A 16,434-nucleotide genomic window follows, 5' to 3' on the forward strand; every position below is an offset into this window, starting at 1 on the left:
ATAGAGGTGAGGATGACTTGTCTTGCCTACGTAACAAAGTTAAGTTTTTATTAAAATAGTGGATATGAATGAAGTTTATGAAATATCTGGTAGAATATGATTGCTACATGTTAAACAATTTTTATTTACAAAGATAATACATAGTCCTTAATACGAGTTATTTACATCAACTGTGGACTCTTCAAATCTCAAAATATCATTGGCTTACTTTTTCCACAGTTCTATATGACCTCGTGTTTTTATTTTTCTCTTCTAGAAGAATTTTGTATTCATGTAAATTTATTTATGTACATAAATGTTCTGTTTTTTACATTTACACAAAAGGGGATCTCATTCTTACTCATTACTGCATAGTGTTCAGTCATAAATAAATTTTTAGTTAACTCTTGTTTTGTACACTGTAGTTGTTCCTGTCCTCCCGTCCTCCCTCCCTCCCTCCCTCCCTTCCTTCCTTCCTTCCTTCCTAACTTCTCTCCTTCCTACTGGTAAAATGATGCTGCATAAGCATCTTTGTATAGATGTCTTGGAAGTATTTGTGACTATTCGTGGATATATTTTTACCAGAGACATTGCTCTATGAAAGGAAAGATACTTTTGATAGATAATGCCAAATTGCCCTCTGGAAAATTTGTGTCACTTTCTACCTGCAGCAACAGTGGGAAGCATGGCTATTTCTTCCTTAACCCTCAACATTGCTTGGTATCATCAGACATCAGTTTATACCATCTAATAAATGAAAAAATGGTTTCTTATCTTAATTTGCATTTTTTAATTATAAATGAACACTTCTGAACCATTTGTATTCTTTTTGTAAGCTCTTTATATCCTCTCTTTGTTTTTCTGGGTTTCTTTTATGTATTTTCTATTCAAGTATTTTATAACTATTTGACTTGATTATGAACCTAACCGAATGTCTAACAACCTACTCTTCCCTTTGTTAGTTATCCAGGTAACTACTAGATTTGTTTCTTTCTTTTTTTTTTTTTTATGTCTTTGTAAAGATAGCTCCTTTTCTTCATTTGAATGGAAAAAAAAAATCCCAAGAATTTCATAAGATCCAAGAGAAATAATATTTTCATTTCATGGCTTATACGAAACATTTAGCCAGATTGCACTTTACAAAGAATGACAGGTGACTCAGAGATGTTGCAGTTTTCCCACAGTGTTTTCAGTTGGGTTTGTATTGTTTTTGTGTGGTTTTGCTTTGATAGAGTTGCACATCCTCTTTGAGACTGATTCTGTATTTTCTCTAATTTAATTGTATTCTGGTTTCCATTCAGTCTCCCCAGAAGGCCAGCCCTCTTCTACCTTCTGTTTCTATGGATGATGAGGATGGGGACACTTGCACAATATGTTTTGAACATTGGACCAATGCTGGGGATCATCGACTCTCAGCATTACGCTGTGGGCACCTCTTTGGGTATAAGTGCATTTCTAAGTGGCTCAAGGGCCAGGCACGAAAATGTCCCCAGGTAAGAACCATAGATAAGGAATGAGCATGTGCACAGTCAACATGTTAAGTCAGGAGGATTCCTAGAACCACGCTGATTATATCTTGTTGGGCTCTTTAGTGCAACAAGAAAGCCAAGCACAGTGACATCGTTGTTCTTTATGCCCGAACCCTGAGAGCTCTGGACACCAGTGAACAGGAGCGCGTGAAAAGGTAGGCGGCAAGAATCTACCTACTTGACAGGTCTGGAAAAGGAGGTATGAGTCGCTCTTTATGTGGTTCTGAGGCTTTACCTGGACTGTGGCGCGGTGGGGGGGATCTCTGGGCGATCACTGGCAATCTGTCCACATCGTGATTTATAATACATGTCTCATATCTTCTGAAGGAGGTCTACATGGTTTCCTCTCCATATAGCATTAAAAATGAGGTTTTGGAGTATCGAGTAATTGTGACTTCAGCTAACTCACTGATTGTGGGCCCCAGGCGTATTGAATGTGTGCTTTCTCAGCTGTAGAATGGGGGAGCCTACCTGACAATGAATTGGATGCACAAGAAAGCAGAGCTGATAAGTAGAGAAAGAGAGGTTCCTGGCCCTTGGTTCCGCCATGCCTGAAGTTAGGCTTCAGTGGATTTCTCGGTTATATAAGTCAATACATTGGTTTTCAGTTTTTGTTTGCCAGCTTAAATAAAGTTTCTGTCATATAACCTAGGGAGCGTTGATCCATGTTTCATCATACAACATTTTCATTCTGGGAAGACTGACACCTGGGTCATGAAAAACTAATCCCTTAAAAGAAGGGGAAGATATGGGGCGCCTGGGTGGCTCAGTGGGTTAAGCCACTGCCTTCGGCTCGGGTCATGATCTCGGGGTCCTGGGATCGAGTCCCGCGTCGGGCTCTCTGCTCAGCGGGGAGCCTGCTTCCCTCTCTCTCTCTCTCTGCCTGCCTCTCTGTCTACTTGTGATCTCTCTCTGTCAAATAAATAAATAAAATCTTTAAAAAAAAAAAAAAAAGAAGGGGAAGATAAAAGAAGGATGACAGGTGGCGGACCATGCCAGTTACTCCTTTTTGTCTTCTGTGCCTCGTATAAACCTCTGTTTTCCGAGCCTGAGTGCTGTGTGCTGATTGGAGCAGGCAGATTCAGAAGGAGTAGAGCAGTTCTTCCTTCTGCAGGAGCACTTAGCTATCCCCACAAACTCACAATCACCTCTGGTAGTTAAGCCAGCAGTAACATGACCCAGGGAAGCCAAGACCATGGTGTCTTAAGCTCCCCCCCCCCCCCCGCCCCAAATCCAAAGTCATAGAGAAACCTACAGCCCTCCAGTAATACCTCACACCTGGTGTGGGCAGAGAGGTTCCCTGGAATTTTTGGAGCTTATTCCAATTCTTCTCTAAGGTTTACATTTACTGCCTGCCTCTGCTTCTAAATACTATGAACATTTAATCAGAGATTCCTTGTCTTACTCTTTGTAGATAATTTATAACCACTTGGAACATTTTTCCATGTCTTAGTCTCCTTTTCCCTATAATAGACTTAATGATACCTTAAACAAAATAACAAAAAAGAAGATCTGACACATTACTCAAGTGTTGCCATATTTTGCTGCTCATGTCCCTAAGCCCTCCCACAACAGCAACAGAAGATTCTTTTTTATTATTATTATTAACATATAATGTATTATTAGCCCCAGGGATACAGGTCTGTGCATCTTCAGGCTTACACACTTCACAGCACTCACCATAGCACATACCCTCCCCAATGTCCATAACCCCATCACCTTCTCCCTACCCCCCCTACCCCCAGCAACCCTCAGTTTGTTTTGTGAGATTGAGTCTCTTACAAAACACACACACACACACACACACACAAAAAGAGTCTTACAGTTTGTTTCTCTCCCAATCCTGTCTTGCTTCATTTTTTCCTTCCCTACTCCCCAGACCCCCCATGTTGCCTCTCAAATTCCTCATATCAGGGAGATCATATGATAATTATCTTTTTCTGATTGACTTATTTTGCTCAGCATAATACCCTCTAGTTCCATCCACGTTGTTGTAAATGGCAAGATTTCATTTATTTTGATGGCTGCATAGTATTTCATTGTATATATAATACCACATCTTCTTTATCCATTCATCTGTTGATGGACATCTAGGTTCTTTCCATAGTTTGGCTATTGTGGACATTGCTGCTATGAACATTCAAGTGCATGTGCCCCTTCGGATCACTACATTTGAATCTTTAGAGTAAATACCCAGTAGTGCGATTGCTGGGTCATAGGGTAGCTCTATTTTCAACTTTTTGAGAAACCTCCGTCCTGTTTTCCAGAGTGGCTGCACCAGCTTTCATTCCCACCAGCAGTGTAGGAGGGTTCCCCTTTCTCCGCATCCTCGCCAGCATCTGTCATTTCCTGACTTGTTAATTTCAGCCATTGTCACTGGTGTGAGGTGGTATCTCATTGTGATTTTGATTTGCATTTCCCTGATGCCAAGTATTGTGGAGCACTTTTTCATGTGTCTGTTGGCCATCTGGATGTCTTACACAGAAAATTCTTAAGTGGATCTTTGCACATGTTGTGCAATGTAAGAAGTTATCAGGATTTTGGAAGCCCAAGAACAATTGTTAATAACACTGCTTAAAATAAACTTTAAGAACATTAAAAAAAAATAAAAATACCCACCACGAGATCTCAGAGATACGGGTTTTCTCATAATAGTGCTGGTAAGAATGTACACTGACACAATTGTTTATTTAGAGAGACCCTTGGCCTTATGCTTCAGAAGCATTTAAAAGTAATTCTACTTCAGGCATTTATTCTAAAGAAATGATTTATAAAGAAACGTGTACAAGGATTTACTAATGGGAGGGTGGTGCCTGGCTGGCTCAGTTGGTGGAACATGCAGCTCTTGATCTTGATTGTAAGTTCAAGCCCCACACTGGGTGTAGACATTACTTAAAAGTAAAATCCGGGGCGCCTGGGTGGCTCAGTGGGTTAAGCCGCTGCCTTTGGCTCAGGTCATGATCTCAGGGTCCTGGGATCGAGCCCCGCATCGGGCTCTCTGCTCAGCAGGGAGCCTGCTTCCTCCTCTCTCTCTGCCTGCCTCTCTGCCTGCTTGTGCTCTCTCTCTGTCAAATAAATAAATAAAAAATCTTAAAAAAAAAAAAAATAAAATAAAATCCTTGGGGCACCTGGGTGGCTTGGTGGGTTAAGCCTCTGCCTTCGGCTCAGGTCATGATCTCAGGGTACTGGGATCGAGCCCCACATCGGGCTCTCTGCTCAGCAGGGAGCCTGCTTCCTCCTCTCTCTGCCTGCCTCTCTGCCTACTTGTGATCTCTCTCTCTGTATGTCAAATAAATAAATAAAATCTTTAAAAAAAGGGGCGCCTGGGTGGCTCAGTGGGTTAAGCCGCTGCCTTCGGCTCAGGTCATGATCCCAGGTCCTGGGTTCGAGCCCCACATCGGGCTTTCTGCTCAGCGGGGAGCCTGCTTCCTCCTCTCTCTCTGCCTGCCTCTCTGCCTACTTGTGATTTCTCTCTGTCAAATAAATAAATAAAATCTTTAAAAAAAAAAAAAAGGTAAAATCCTTAGGGGCACATGGGTGGCTCAGTCAATTAGGTGTCTGACTCTTGGCTTCAGCTCAGGTCATGATCTCATGGGTTGAGAGATCAAGACCTACGTCAGGTTCTACACTCAGCGGGAGTCTGCTTGAGATTCTCTCCCTCTGCCCCATCCCCCACTCATGTGAGCTCTCTATCTCTTAAATGAATAAATAAGTCTTTTAAAAAATAAATAGGGGTGCCCGGGTGGCTCAGTTGGTTAAGCATCTGCCTTTGGCTCAGGTCATGATCCTGGAGTCCTGGGATAGAGCCTCCAGTCAGGCTTGCTGCTCGGCAGGGGGTCTGCTTCTCTCTCTGCCCCTCCCCTGCCTCGTTCTTTCTTCTCTCGCTCACTCTCAGATTAATAAATAGAAAAATAAAATCTTTAAAAATAAGTAAATAGGGGCGCCTGGGTGGCTCAATGGGTTAAAGCCTCTGCCTTCACTCAGGTCATGATCCCAGGGTCCTGGGATCGAGCCCCGCATCGGGCTCTCTGCTCAGCAGGGAGCCTGCTTCCCTTCCTCTCTCTCTGCCTGCCTCTCTGCCTACTGTGATCTCTGTCTGTCAAATAAATAAATAAAATCTTTTTTAAAAAAATAAATAAAAATAAGTAAATAAATGGAATCATTTTTCTAAACAAAAAGATTTACTTCATGAGACTTTTCATTTAAGCACACTGCTAATCCAAACTGAGAGAATTAATTGGTTGAGTAAACTCTGGTATATCCATGTGATGGGATACTACACATTTATTTAAATTAATGTTTAAAGTGCACGTAATATTTTGTCATGTGAAAAGCACATTATGGTGATTATGTTTTTTGCGAAGTAAATACTGCAGGTAGTCACTGAGTAGTGGAATTACAGATGATTTTAATTTCCTTCTTTTTTTTTTCTGTTTCGTCCAACAAATAACTTATTTGGTCCAGCAAATGTTTAGTGTTTTTACTTGGCAGGTGTGTGAAGAGGGTAATTTTGTTGAAAAAGCTAACTTTGTAGGCGTGTTTGTTAATGTATGATTATATTTAAAACTTTGCTGATTACTCAAAAAACTCCCAACAAACAAGTCCAGGACCAGTTGGCTTTACAGATGAATTCTATCAAACATTTAAAGAAGAGTTAATACCTTATTTTTTTAAAGATTTTATTTATTTATTTGACAGACGGAGATCACAAGTAGGCAAAGAGGCAGGCAGAGAGAGAGAGGAAGAGAAGCAGCTTCCCACTGAGCAGAGAGCCCAATGCGGGGCTCGATCCCAGCACCCTGGGATCATGACCTGAGCTGAAGGCAGAGACTTTAACCCACTGAACCACCCAGGCACCCCCGCCCCCCTTTTATTTAAGATTTATTTATTTATTTTAGCGGGGGGCGGGCAGAGGGAGAGAGAATCCTGAAGCAAGCTCCCTGCTGAGTGTGTTGCCCATCACAAGGCTTGACCCTAGGACCCCAAGGTCATGACCTGAGCCCAAATCAAGATTCGACTGCTTAACCGACAAAGCTACCCAGGCTCCCCAATACCTAATTTTTCTCAAACTTTTTCAAAAAATAGAAGAGGAAGGGAAACTTAGAAATTAATTCCTTGAGTCAAGTGTCACCCTAATACCAATACCAGATAAAGACAACACAGAAAAAGACAACTACAGGCCAATACCACTGATGAATATAGGTTCAGAAATCCTCACCAAAGTGTTAGCAAACCAAATCCAACAATACATTAAAAAAAAATCATTCACCATGATCAAATGGGATTTATTCCCAGGATACAAGGGTGGTTCGTTATTAGTAAATTAATGTGATATATCATCTCAGTAAGAGAAAGGTTAAAAACCATATAATCATTTCAATAGATGAGAAAAAGCAGTTGACAAAGTACAACATCCATTCATGATAAGATCTCAACGAAGTATGTTTAAAGGTAATATACTCAATATAATAAAGCCCTTATATGAAACACCCCACAGCTAAATCATCCTTCGTGGGGGAAAAGTGGGAGCTTTTCACCTAAAGTCAGGAACAAGACAAGGATGTCCACTCTTACCACAGCAATCGGATGAGAGAAATAAGTAAAATGAAAGGCATCCAGATTGGTAAGGAAGAAGTAAAACTTTCACTATTTGCTGATGGTATGATATTGTATGTAGAGAACCCAAAGACTCCACCAAAAAACTGCTAGAACTGATAAATGAATGTAGTAAATTTGCAGAATGAAAAGTCAACATACAGAAATCCATTCCATTTCTATACACTAATAATGAAGCAGCGGAAAGGGAAATTAAGAAAACCCATTTACATTTGCACCAAAAACAGAATACCTAGGAATAAACTTATGAGAAAGACCTGTACGTGGAAAACTATAAAATATTGATGAAAGAAACTGAGGATGACACAAATGAAGACATTCCATGCTCATGGATTGGAAGAACAAATACTGTTAAAATGTCTGTGCTACCCAGAGTAATCTACACAGTTAATGCAATCCCTATTAAAGTACCACAGCATTTTTCACAAAACCAGAACAAACAATCCTGCTAAAATTTGTATGGAATCATAAAAGAAGAAGAAAAAAAAAAAACTGGAGGTATCACGATTCCAGACTTCAAGTGATACTACAAAGCTGTATGGTCCAAAACATACCAAAACAGTATGGTCCTGGCATAAAAATAGACACATAGTCAATGGAACAGAATAGAAAACCCAGAAATGAATCCACAGTTACATGATCAATAAATCTTTGATGTAGCAGGAAAGAATATGCAATGGGGAAAGAGACCGTCTCTTCCAACAACAAATGGTGTTGGGAAAACCAGACAGTAACATACAAAAAAATGAAACTGGATCACTTTCTTACACCAGACACAAGAATAAACTCAAAATGGGGGCATCTGGGTGGCTCAGTGGGTTAAGCCTCTGCCTTCGGCTCCTGTTATAATCTCCCGGTTCTGGGATCGAGCCCCGCATTGGGCTCTGCCCAGCGGGGAGCCTGCTTCCTCCTCTCTCTCTGCCTTCTTGTGATCTCTCTCTCTCTCTCTCTCTGTGTCAAGTAAATAAAACCTTTAAAAAAAAAAAAAGAAAGAAAGAAAGTCAAAATGGATTGAGGACCTAAATGTGAGACCTGAAACCATAGAAAGCCTAGAAGAGCGCAGGCAGTAATTATTCTGCCATCAGCAGTAGCAACATCTCTCTAGATATGTCTCCTGAGGCAAGGGAAACAAAAGCAAGAATAAATTATTGGAACAACATCAAAATAAACAGCTTCTGGACATCAAAGGGAACAGTAACAAAACTAAAAATCAGCCTATTGAATGGGAGAAAATAATTTGCAAATGACATATCCAATAAAGGGTCAGTATCCAAAATATATAAAGAACTTATACAACTCAACACTCCCAAAACAAATAATCCAATTTTAAAAAAATGGGAAGGGGCACCTGGGTGGCTCAGTGGGTTAAAAGCCTCTGCCTTCCGCTCAGGTCATGATCCCAGGGCCCTGGGATGGAGCCCCACATCGGGCTCTCTGCTTAGCAGGGAGCCTGCTTCCCTTCCTCTCTCTCTGCCTGCCTCTCTGCCTACTTGTGATCTCTGTATGTCAAATAAATAAATAAAATCTTTAAAAAAAAAAAAATGGGCAGACGATGTGAACAAATTTCTCCAGAGAAGACCTCCAGATGGCCAAGAAACAAATGAAAAGATGTTCATTGTCACTCATGATTGGAGAAATGCAAATCCAAGCTATACCCCCACAGCTGTCAGAATGTCTAAAAATCAAAAACACAAGAAACAAGTGTTGTTGAGGATGTGGGGAAAAAGAAACCCTCACGCACTATTCATAGGAATGTACACCGAAACAGCCACTGTGGAAGATGGTGTGGAGGTTCCTCAAAATATTAAAAATGGAATTACCCAATGATCCATTAGTCACACTACTGTTTACTGATAGAATACAGAAACACTAATTCAAAGGGATGTATGCACCCCTATGTTATAAATAGCATTTTACCATAGCCAGACTATGGAAGCACACTAGGTATAGATGGTTGGGTAAAGAAAAGGTGGTATACACACATACATACATGCATACATAATATAGAATCTTATTTGGCCACAGAAAAGAATGAAATCTCACCTTTTATGACAACATGGATGGAGCTAGAGTGTGTAATACTAAGTGAAATAAGCCAGTTAGAGAAAGGCATATACCAAATGATTTCATGCCTATGTGGAATTAAAAAAAAAAAAACGAAACAAATGAGCAAAGGGGGGGAAAAAGAGAAACAAAAAGTAGACTCTTAAGTATAGTGAGCAAACAGATAGTTACCAGAGGTGGGTGTGGGGATGGATGAAATAGGTGAAGGGGATTAGGAGTGCCCTTACCTTGATGAGCACTGTAACACATGGAAGTGTTGAATCACTGTGTTGTACACCCGGAACTAATAAAACACTATGTTAACTACATGGAAATTAAAGTTAAAAATAAACTGCTGATTACTATAATCAATCAGTATGCTCCCTATCCTCTTTAGAAAATGTGAAGCTTTTGAAAATGCCAATAAATACAGAGATTTAATAAAATGAACACCCTTGTGCTTGACTTTACCAGATCTTAACAAATTGCCGTATTTGCTGTAGGCCTTAAAAAAAAAATCATTATAGGTAAACCGGAAGCTTCCTTGAGAACTACATTCTCCTTAATTTCATCCCTTTCCTCAGAGGACCTATAACCATAAATCATGTATAGTATAATTTACAGAGTTTTTACACTTTATGCAGATGTTATTAGATTATAATTTTCCTCTGTAACTTGGTTTTTTTTTGTTTGTTTGTTTAGAATTACGTTTGGAGAACTTATCCTGGTTGGGATACATCTAGCTTATTGATTCTTAGTTCTGTAGAGTGTTCTAGTTCTCTAATTTAAAATTTCCCTATACGGGGGGGCTTGGGTGGCTCAGTGGGTTAAAGCCTCTGCCTTCGGCTTGGGTCATGATCCCAGGGTGGGATTGAGCCCTACATCAGGCTCTCTGCTCAGCAGGGAGCCTGCTTCCCTTCCTCTCTGCCTACCTGTGATCTCTGTCTGTCAAATAAATAAAAATCTTTAAAAAATAAAAAATAATAAAATTTCCCTATATGTGTTTTGTATTGGTGGACACTTAAGGTGGTTTTCAGTTTTTGTTAATATAAGCCATGGTGCAGAGAGATGGGCAAGAGTGTCTTTAGGCCTAGAAGTGGAAATACTTTATCCTAGGTCACATGGAATTTCAGCTTTACTAGCTACTGTCAAATTGCTCTTCCAAGAAGCTGTTTCCAATTTGTACTCCCATCAGCAAAATTTCTCTTTGTTTTCATACTCTTGTCCATTTTATATTATCAGACTTAATTTTGACAGTCTCATGGAGTCAATAGTAGTTACTTAATTTGTATATCCTCAATTATTAATGAGACTCTTCTCTCAATTTTGTTTATATCTTTTGTTCATCTATATTGAGCAAAATACATTGTTTATTTCTTACTGATTTATAGTTCATTATGTTTTCCTTCCTTATACAGTTGACTCAGGGTAGAGGCACCAACCTCTCACACAGTTAGAAATCCACATATAACTTGTAAGTCCCCAGAACCTTAACCTTAAGAGCCTGCTGTTGACTAGAAACCTTACTGGTAACATAAACAGTTGATTAACATATAATTTATATGTTATATGTATTACGTACTCGATCTTTACAATAATACCTGTTTCTTAATTTTTTCCACATTTCTAGGATATGTGACTACACCTTTCTAGGTTTATCTATGAGTTTTTTCAAATTGTTGCAAATCTCCAAAAAATTTTCCAGTGTATTTATTGAAAAAAAAAATCCACAGTAAGTGGGCCAGTGCAGCTCAAACCCATGTTGTTCAGGGGTTACATGTACTGATTCTTTGCAGGTTGCAAATAGCATCTCCCAGTCTGTGGCTTGTCTCTTTAACATGTTTATGTTATCTTTTGTTGAACATGAGTTTTTAATTTTAATACAGTTATTTATCTCTTGTTTTGTGGGGGGTGGGGTTTGTGCACTGCTTCATAAAGACGACTTCTTCTAAAGGTTCTTCAAAATTTTTTATTTTTTGGGGTGCCTGGGTAGCTCAGTGGGTTAAGCTTCTGCCTTCGGCTCAGATCATGATCTCAGGGTCCTGGGATTGACCCCCGTTATCGGGCTCTCTGCTCAGCAGAGAGCCTGCTTCCCCCTCTTTCTCTGCCTGCTGCTCTGCCTACTTGTGATCTCTCTCGCTCTCTGTGTCAAATAAAATCTTTTTTAAAAAATTGCTTTTTATGTAGGTTTTAAATATTTTTTTAAACCTAGTTTTATGGATAACCAGGTGTTGCAGTGTAATTATTAAGTAATATGTTCTTCCTCTATAAGTCTTCATTGCTGCCTGTATCCTAGATTAAGTTTTTGAGTTTTAGGTTCCATGGTCTCTTTGTTAATTCTTGCCTCAGTATTCTGAAGTTATAATTTATTGTAACTTTAAAATACTTCCTCCCACCTTGTTCTGCAAATTGACTTTGATATTCTTGGCATTTTGCTCTTAATTTTAAAATTAGTTTCCTAAGTTCTATTTAATGCAATTTCCATCAAGATTTCAAAAGGAAAAGTTCCCTTTGAAATCTTGATGGAAATTGCATTAAATTTTTAGAGTAACTTGAGAAGTTCTATCTTCTTGATTTTGAGTCATTCCAGCTGTGAATATTATATAATATCCTTCCACTATTCACTGTCTTCTGATGCCTTTTACAAGTGTACTTTCTTCATAAAGGTCTTTCATACCCTTTAACTTTATTCCTAGGTTGCTCTTGTTAGATTGCTCTCGTGAGTGATTTTTTTTTTCTATTACATTTACTAACCAGTTATCTGGCATATGGGAAATGCTGTTGATCTAATTTTTTTTTAAGTTCATTTATTTTTTTCATTATTCTGTATACCTACTGTGGGGTTTGAACTCAGTAACCCTGAGATCAAGAGTCACGTGTTTCTCTGACTGAGCCAGCCAGGGGCCCCAACTTAATTTTCTTGATCTTAATTCTAGCACCTTGCTAAATGGTTTGTGGGCTCTCTTGAACGTTCCATGAAGATAAATAGGGTGGCTTTATCTCTTCGTTTCAAGTTTTCATCTTTTTTCTATCCTGTTTTCTGAGTGGAAATCTTTTTTTTATTTTTTGCATATTTTGAAAGTGTCTTTAGGTACATGCAGATCTATAATTTTTATTCTTGGTGAAGGTATTTTTTTCATTATGCATTGTTCCTCTTTATGCCTGTTCATGCTTTCTAATTCTAACTGGTCTTAGCATTTTCCCAGTATATACCTTCTATCTTTTTAATTTCAGCCTTATTTTTGTGGTATTATTTAATTTCAGTATCTGATGAACTGGTAACTTACTATTTTCTTTTAATCCGCCAGGAAGCCTTGCTCTTTTAACATTGTCATTTTACTCTTATAGGGGCGCCTGGGTGGCTCAGTGGGTTAAAGCCTCTGCCTTTGGCTCAGGTCATGATCCCAGGGTCTTGGGATCGAGCTCCACATTGGGCTCTCTGCTCAGTGGGGAGCCTGCTTCCCTTCCTCTCTCTCTGCCTGCCTCTCTGCCTACCTGTGATCTCTGTCTGTCAAATAAATAAATAAAATCTTTCTAAAAAATTGTCATTTTACTCTTATATTTGGCTCTAAATCTAGCAGTGAGCTTGGCTCTGTCCCGTCATCTGGCATTTTTGCATTTTTAGTCTCATTCCCTAGTAAGAGCCAGATTCCTGCTCATCACTGCCAGCGTTAACGCTGAATCCCAGTGACTCCTGAGTTCAGCCCTGCATGCTACTTTCTGTAGTGTTTCTGGATGTGAGACTTTTTCTTTTGTTGTGTTTTATTCACCATCATGATGTATTTACAGCAAAAACTTATCATAGCATAAACTTAATCTGACGTCTTGTTGGCAAGTCTCTGTGGCCTTCTCATCTTCCCCTGTTGCTGGCTTCCCCTTCTAGTTCCTTACTGAAGGAGCAGATGCTGAGGAAGCAGGCCGAGTTAGAATCGGCGCAGTGCCGGCTCCAGCTTCAAGTCCTCACTGACGAGTGCAGTAAGCTTCATAGTCGTGTGCAGGTAGGTTCTCCGGTCCTCATCCAGAGAACTTCGGGGATAGGAGTGGAGAAGGAATCTAAACAGAGCTTCGGTTCATCTCAGATACAAAGAAGGATTTACCAAGCTTTTCAAGGAGCAAACAAGACCACCTCTTTATTCTATTTTTGATTAGGGCGTTTATCGGAAGTATACACACTTTGGGATGAATTCAGCAGTTTGAACTTTGAACCAATTAAACAGCAGGCTGATAATTCAAATTCTCAGTCATTTTACCTCCCTGAACCTACCAAGAAAATGAGGGGTGTAGCCAAGATGACCACTGAAGACTTCCAGCCCTCATACTTTCTGATCTGGGCTCTTGTTGGCTTAGTTGCTGGTTGAAATAGGGGAGAATGGCTGCGGGGCTCTCTCTCGGACTCATGTCAGCATTTCCATGTAACAGATAAAAAACGTCCCCATGTCAGATGAAGGGATTGTGCAGGAGGGGAGCATCAGACAAAAAGGCTTCACACTTACAACATGGCTTTCATTTTAGGACTTGCAGAAACTTATTGTGCAGCATCGGGATCAGATTTCACAGCCCCCCAGGGGCTCCCAAGCACGTTCCCTGAACTGCCTGCCCTCCAGCCAGAACCAGCACAAGTACCATTTCCAGAAGACCTTCACGGTGTCTCAGACAGGAAACTGCCGCATCATGGCATACTGTGATGCTCTGAGCTGCCTGGTGGTGTCACAGCCTTCTCCTCAGGCCTCCTTCCTGCCAGGTGAGCGGTCAAGCACCTCAGCCTTCGTGTTCATTATTGGACTTCATTTGCTTCTCTGTTCCCTGTTTGCAGAATCCAGGACTCACTAGCGGGTGAACACTGACCACAGCCCGCCAGACCACCTTCCCTAGTCCTTTAATGCCGATTCTCTGCAGGGGCTGCAGAGATACCTGTCCGTTGGCTTCATTCTGTACATGTATTCACCCAGAGCTCAGAAATGCGAATTAATACCTGTGATAAAGTAAGAGCAGGGAGAGGGCGCCTGGGTGGCTCAGTGGGTTAAGCCGCTGCCTTCGGCTCAGGTCATGATCTCGGAGTCCTGGGATCGAGTCCCGCATCGGGCTCTCTGCTCAGCAGGGAGCCTGCTTCCTCCTGTCTCTCTGCCTGCCTCTCTGCCTGCTTGTGATCTCTCTCTGTCAAATAAATAAATAAAATCTTTATAAAAAAAAAAAAAAAAAGAGCAGGGAGGGTACTTGGAAGCATGGGTTACTGGTGTAGTCCTAGGAGAAGAACAGCACCCCCTTTCTGTCCTGTTAAAGGTACAGATTCATGGGGGCACCCGACAGGCTTAGTCGGGAGAGTATGAGACTTGAATTTAAGTTTGTTTGTTTGTTTGTTTGTTTACTTGTTTTTTAAATAATTTCTCCACCCAACGTGGGGCTCAGACTTAGGACCCTGACATCAGGAGTCACATGCTCTACCGACTGAGCCAGACGGGTGCCCCGAGACTGGAAATTTTTTTTTTTTTAAGATTTTATTGATTTATTTGACAGAGAGATCACAAGCAGCCAGAAAGGCAGGTGGGGGGGGTGGGGGAGCAGGCTCCTTGCTGACCAGAGAGCCTATGTGGGGCTCAATCCCTGGACCCCGAGACCATGACCCAAGCTGAAGGCACAGGCTTAATCCACTGAGCCACCCAGGCATCCCTGGAAATTTTTTTTTTGTAAGATTTTATTTATTTATTTGACAGACAGAGATCATAAGTAGGCAGAGAGAAAGGAGGAAGCAGGCTCCCCAGCTGAGCAGAGAACCCGATTTGGGGCTCGATCCCAGGACCCTAGGATCATGACTGAGCTGAAGAAAGAAGCTCTAACCCACTGAGCCACCCAGGCGCCCCTGGACATATTTTTAAAAACGCTGTCCTGGGTGGCTCAGTCAGTATAGCATCCTGCTCTTGATTTTGGCTCAGGTCGCGATCTCAGGGTCATGGGATCCAGCCCCCAGTTGGACTCTGTGCTTAGCAGGGAATCTGCTTGAGTTTCTCTCCCTATTCCTTTACTCTACCCCTTGCTTGTTCCTGCTGTCTCTCTCACTCACTGTCTCTCTAAAATAAATAAATAAATCTTTAAAAAAAAAAAAAAAAGACTATCCCAAGGGCTAATTCAAGTTGAAACAAGATTTAATACTTATTTTCAGTAGTATTCAAACAGAGAAATTTTGAATAAAAGAATTTGGAAATACATTGATTAATATTGATAATAATATAGTAAATATTAAATAGTCTCATATTTTGTGCCTTTTTAAAAGCTTAATTTTAGGTTGTCGTAATGTTGAAAACCAAATCTCCTCACATGCCCAGTTAAATCATTCCTAATTAGATGTTTCTTTGCATAATTTTTACCATGTGATTTCTCCCAGCTGTCAGGTCCTTTTGCTTCAGCCTGATTTCCTGTTTACCCACTTAACAAGTTTCATTCAAACGCTTCACAACTGTGTCCCCCTTAACTTAGGTATATATAGGATTAGAAGTAGCATTCCTTCATTATTGCTTATTTTTCCGTTCACTGATAGCTGGGAGTTGAGAGTAGCTCCAGTTAAGGGGAACATAGAAGGATTATTTATAACGTTTATAGCCCATCCACATCTTTAATAAAGTATCATAAAAGCCTTCCCTACAACTGGGAAAATATTTATTTATTTGAATTGTTTCCCCAGCAATGGAATGGGGGTGATCTGTTCCTTTTTCCTTAATGCATCTATCCCACACAGCACAGCCAGCTCTTGATAGCCTGTTGATGCTAATTTCTCTTTGTTTCCCTTGATCATGAATTAGGCCAGTATTCGTGTTCCTGTTGATTTAAAGCCTGTAGTTTCCCTCTTTGTCTTCTGGCTCTCCTGATTCTGTTTCAGGAGAAAACAATGAACTTTTCCCACTTGTTTCCCCAGAGAAGCTAAAGTGTGACTCAAGGGTGTCTTGATTCTAGGATTTGAGAAATTCTGTTCATGGATAACTTGGATAATAATAGATAATTATATATTGTCAAGAGTCTCGGAATAGAACAGAGTATCAATAAATTAAAAAGGACAAATTTTGGTGGGGGATTTTTTTTCTTCTTCTGAAATGATGCAAATTGATTAGAATACTTGAAGTGTCATCTGTTTTTATTCCATTCAGACAAATATAGTATATCTTGACCACCTGACACAGAAATCACCCATCTCCACTCTTTATTGTTCACTTTTTCTTCATCTTCACTCTCTGTGGATATCTATATTAATAGCTTTATTGAAATTTGACTGACATAC

At 40.3% G+C, this 16,434-nt stretch overlaps 1 protein-coding gene across 2 annotated transcripts in view; it reads left to right on the top strand.

Annotated features, from left to right (window-relative positions):
• RFWD3 (ring finger and WD repeat domain 3) overlaps window positions 1-16,434 on the top strand; it is a 60,860-nt gene that overhangs the window by 34,689 nt on the left and 9,737 nt on the right. For both annotated transcript variants that reach the window (XM_047711023.1, XM_047711022.1), the window contains 4 exons: window positions 1,281-1,472; window positions 1,572-1,663; window positions 13,051-13,165; window positions 13,680-13,908. In XM_047711023.1, coding sequence (XP_047566979.1) covers window positions 1,281-1,472; window positions 1,572-1,663; window positions 13,051-13,165; window positions 13,680-13,908 — 628 coding nt within the window. The remainder of the gene's footprint in view (window positions 1-1,280; window positions 1,473-1,571; window positions 1,664-13,050; window positions 13,166-13,679; window positions 13,909-16,434) is intronic.

The sequence above is a fragment of the Lutra lutra genome, chromosome 17, assembly GCF_902655055.1.
Source record: "Lutra lutra chromosome 17, mLutLut1.2, whole genome shotgun sequence".
Taxonomy (NCBI): domain Eukaryota; kingdom Metazoa; phylum Chordata; class Mammalia; order Carnivora; family Mustelidae; genus Lutra; species Lutra lutra.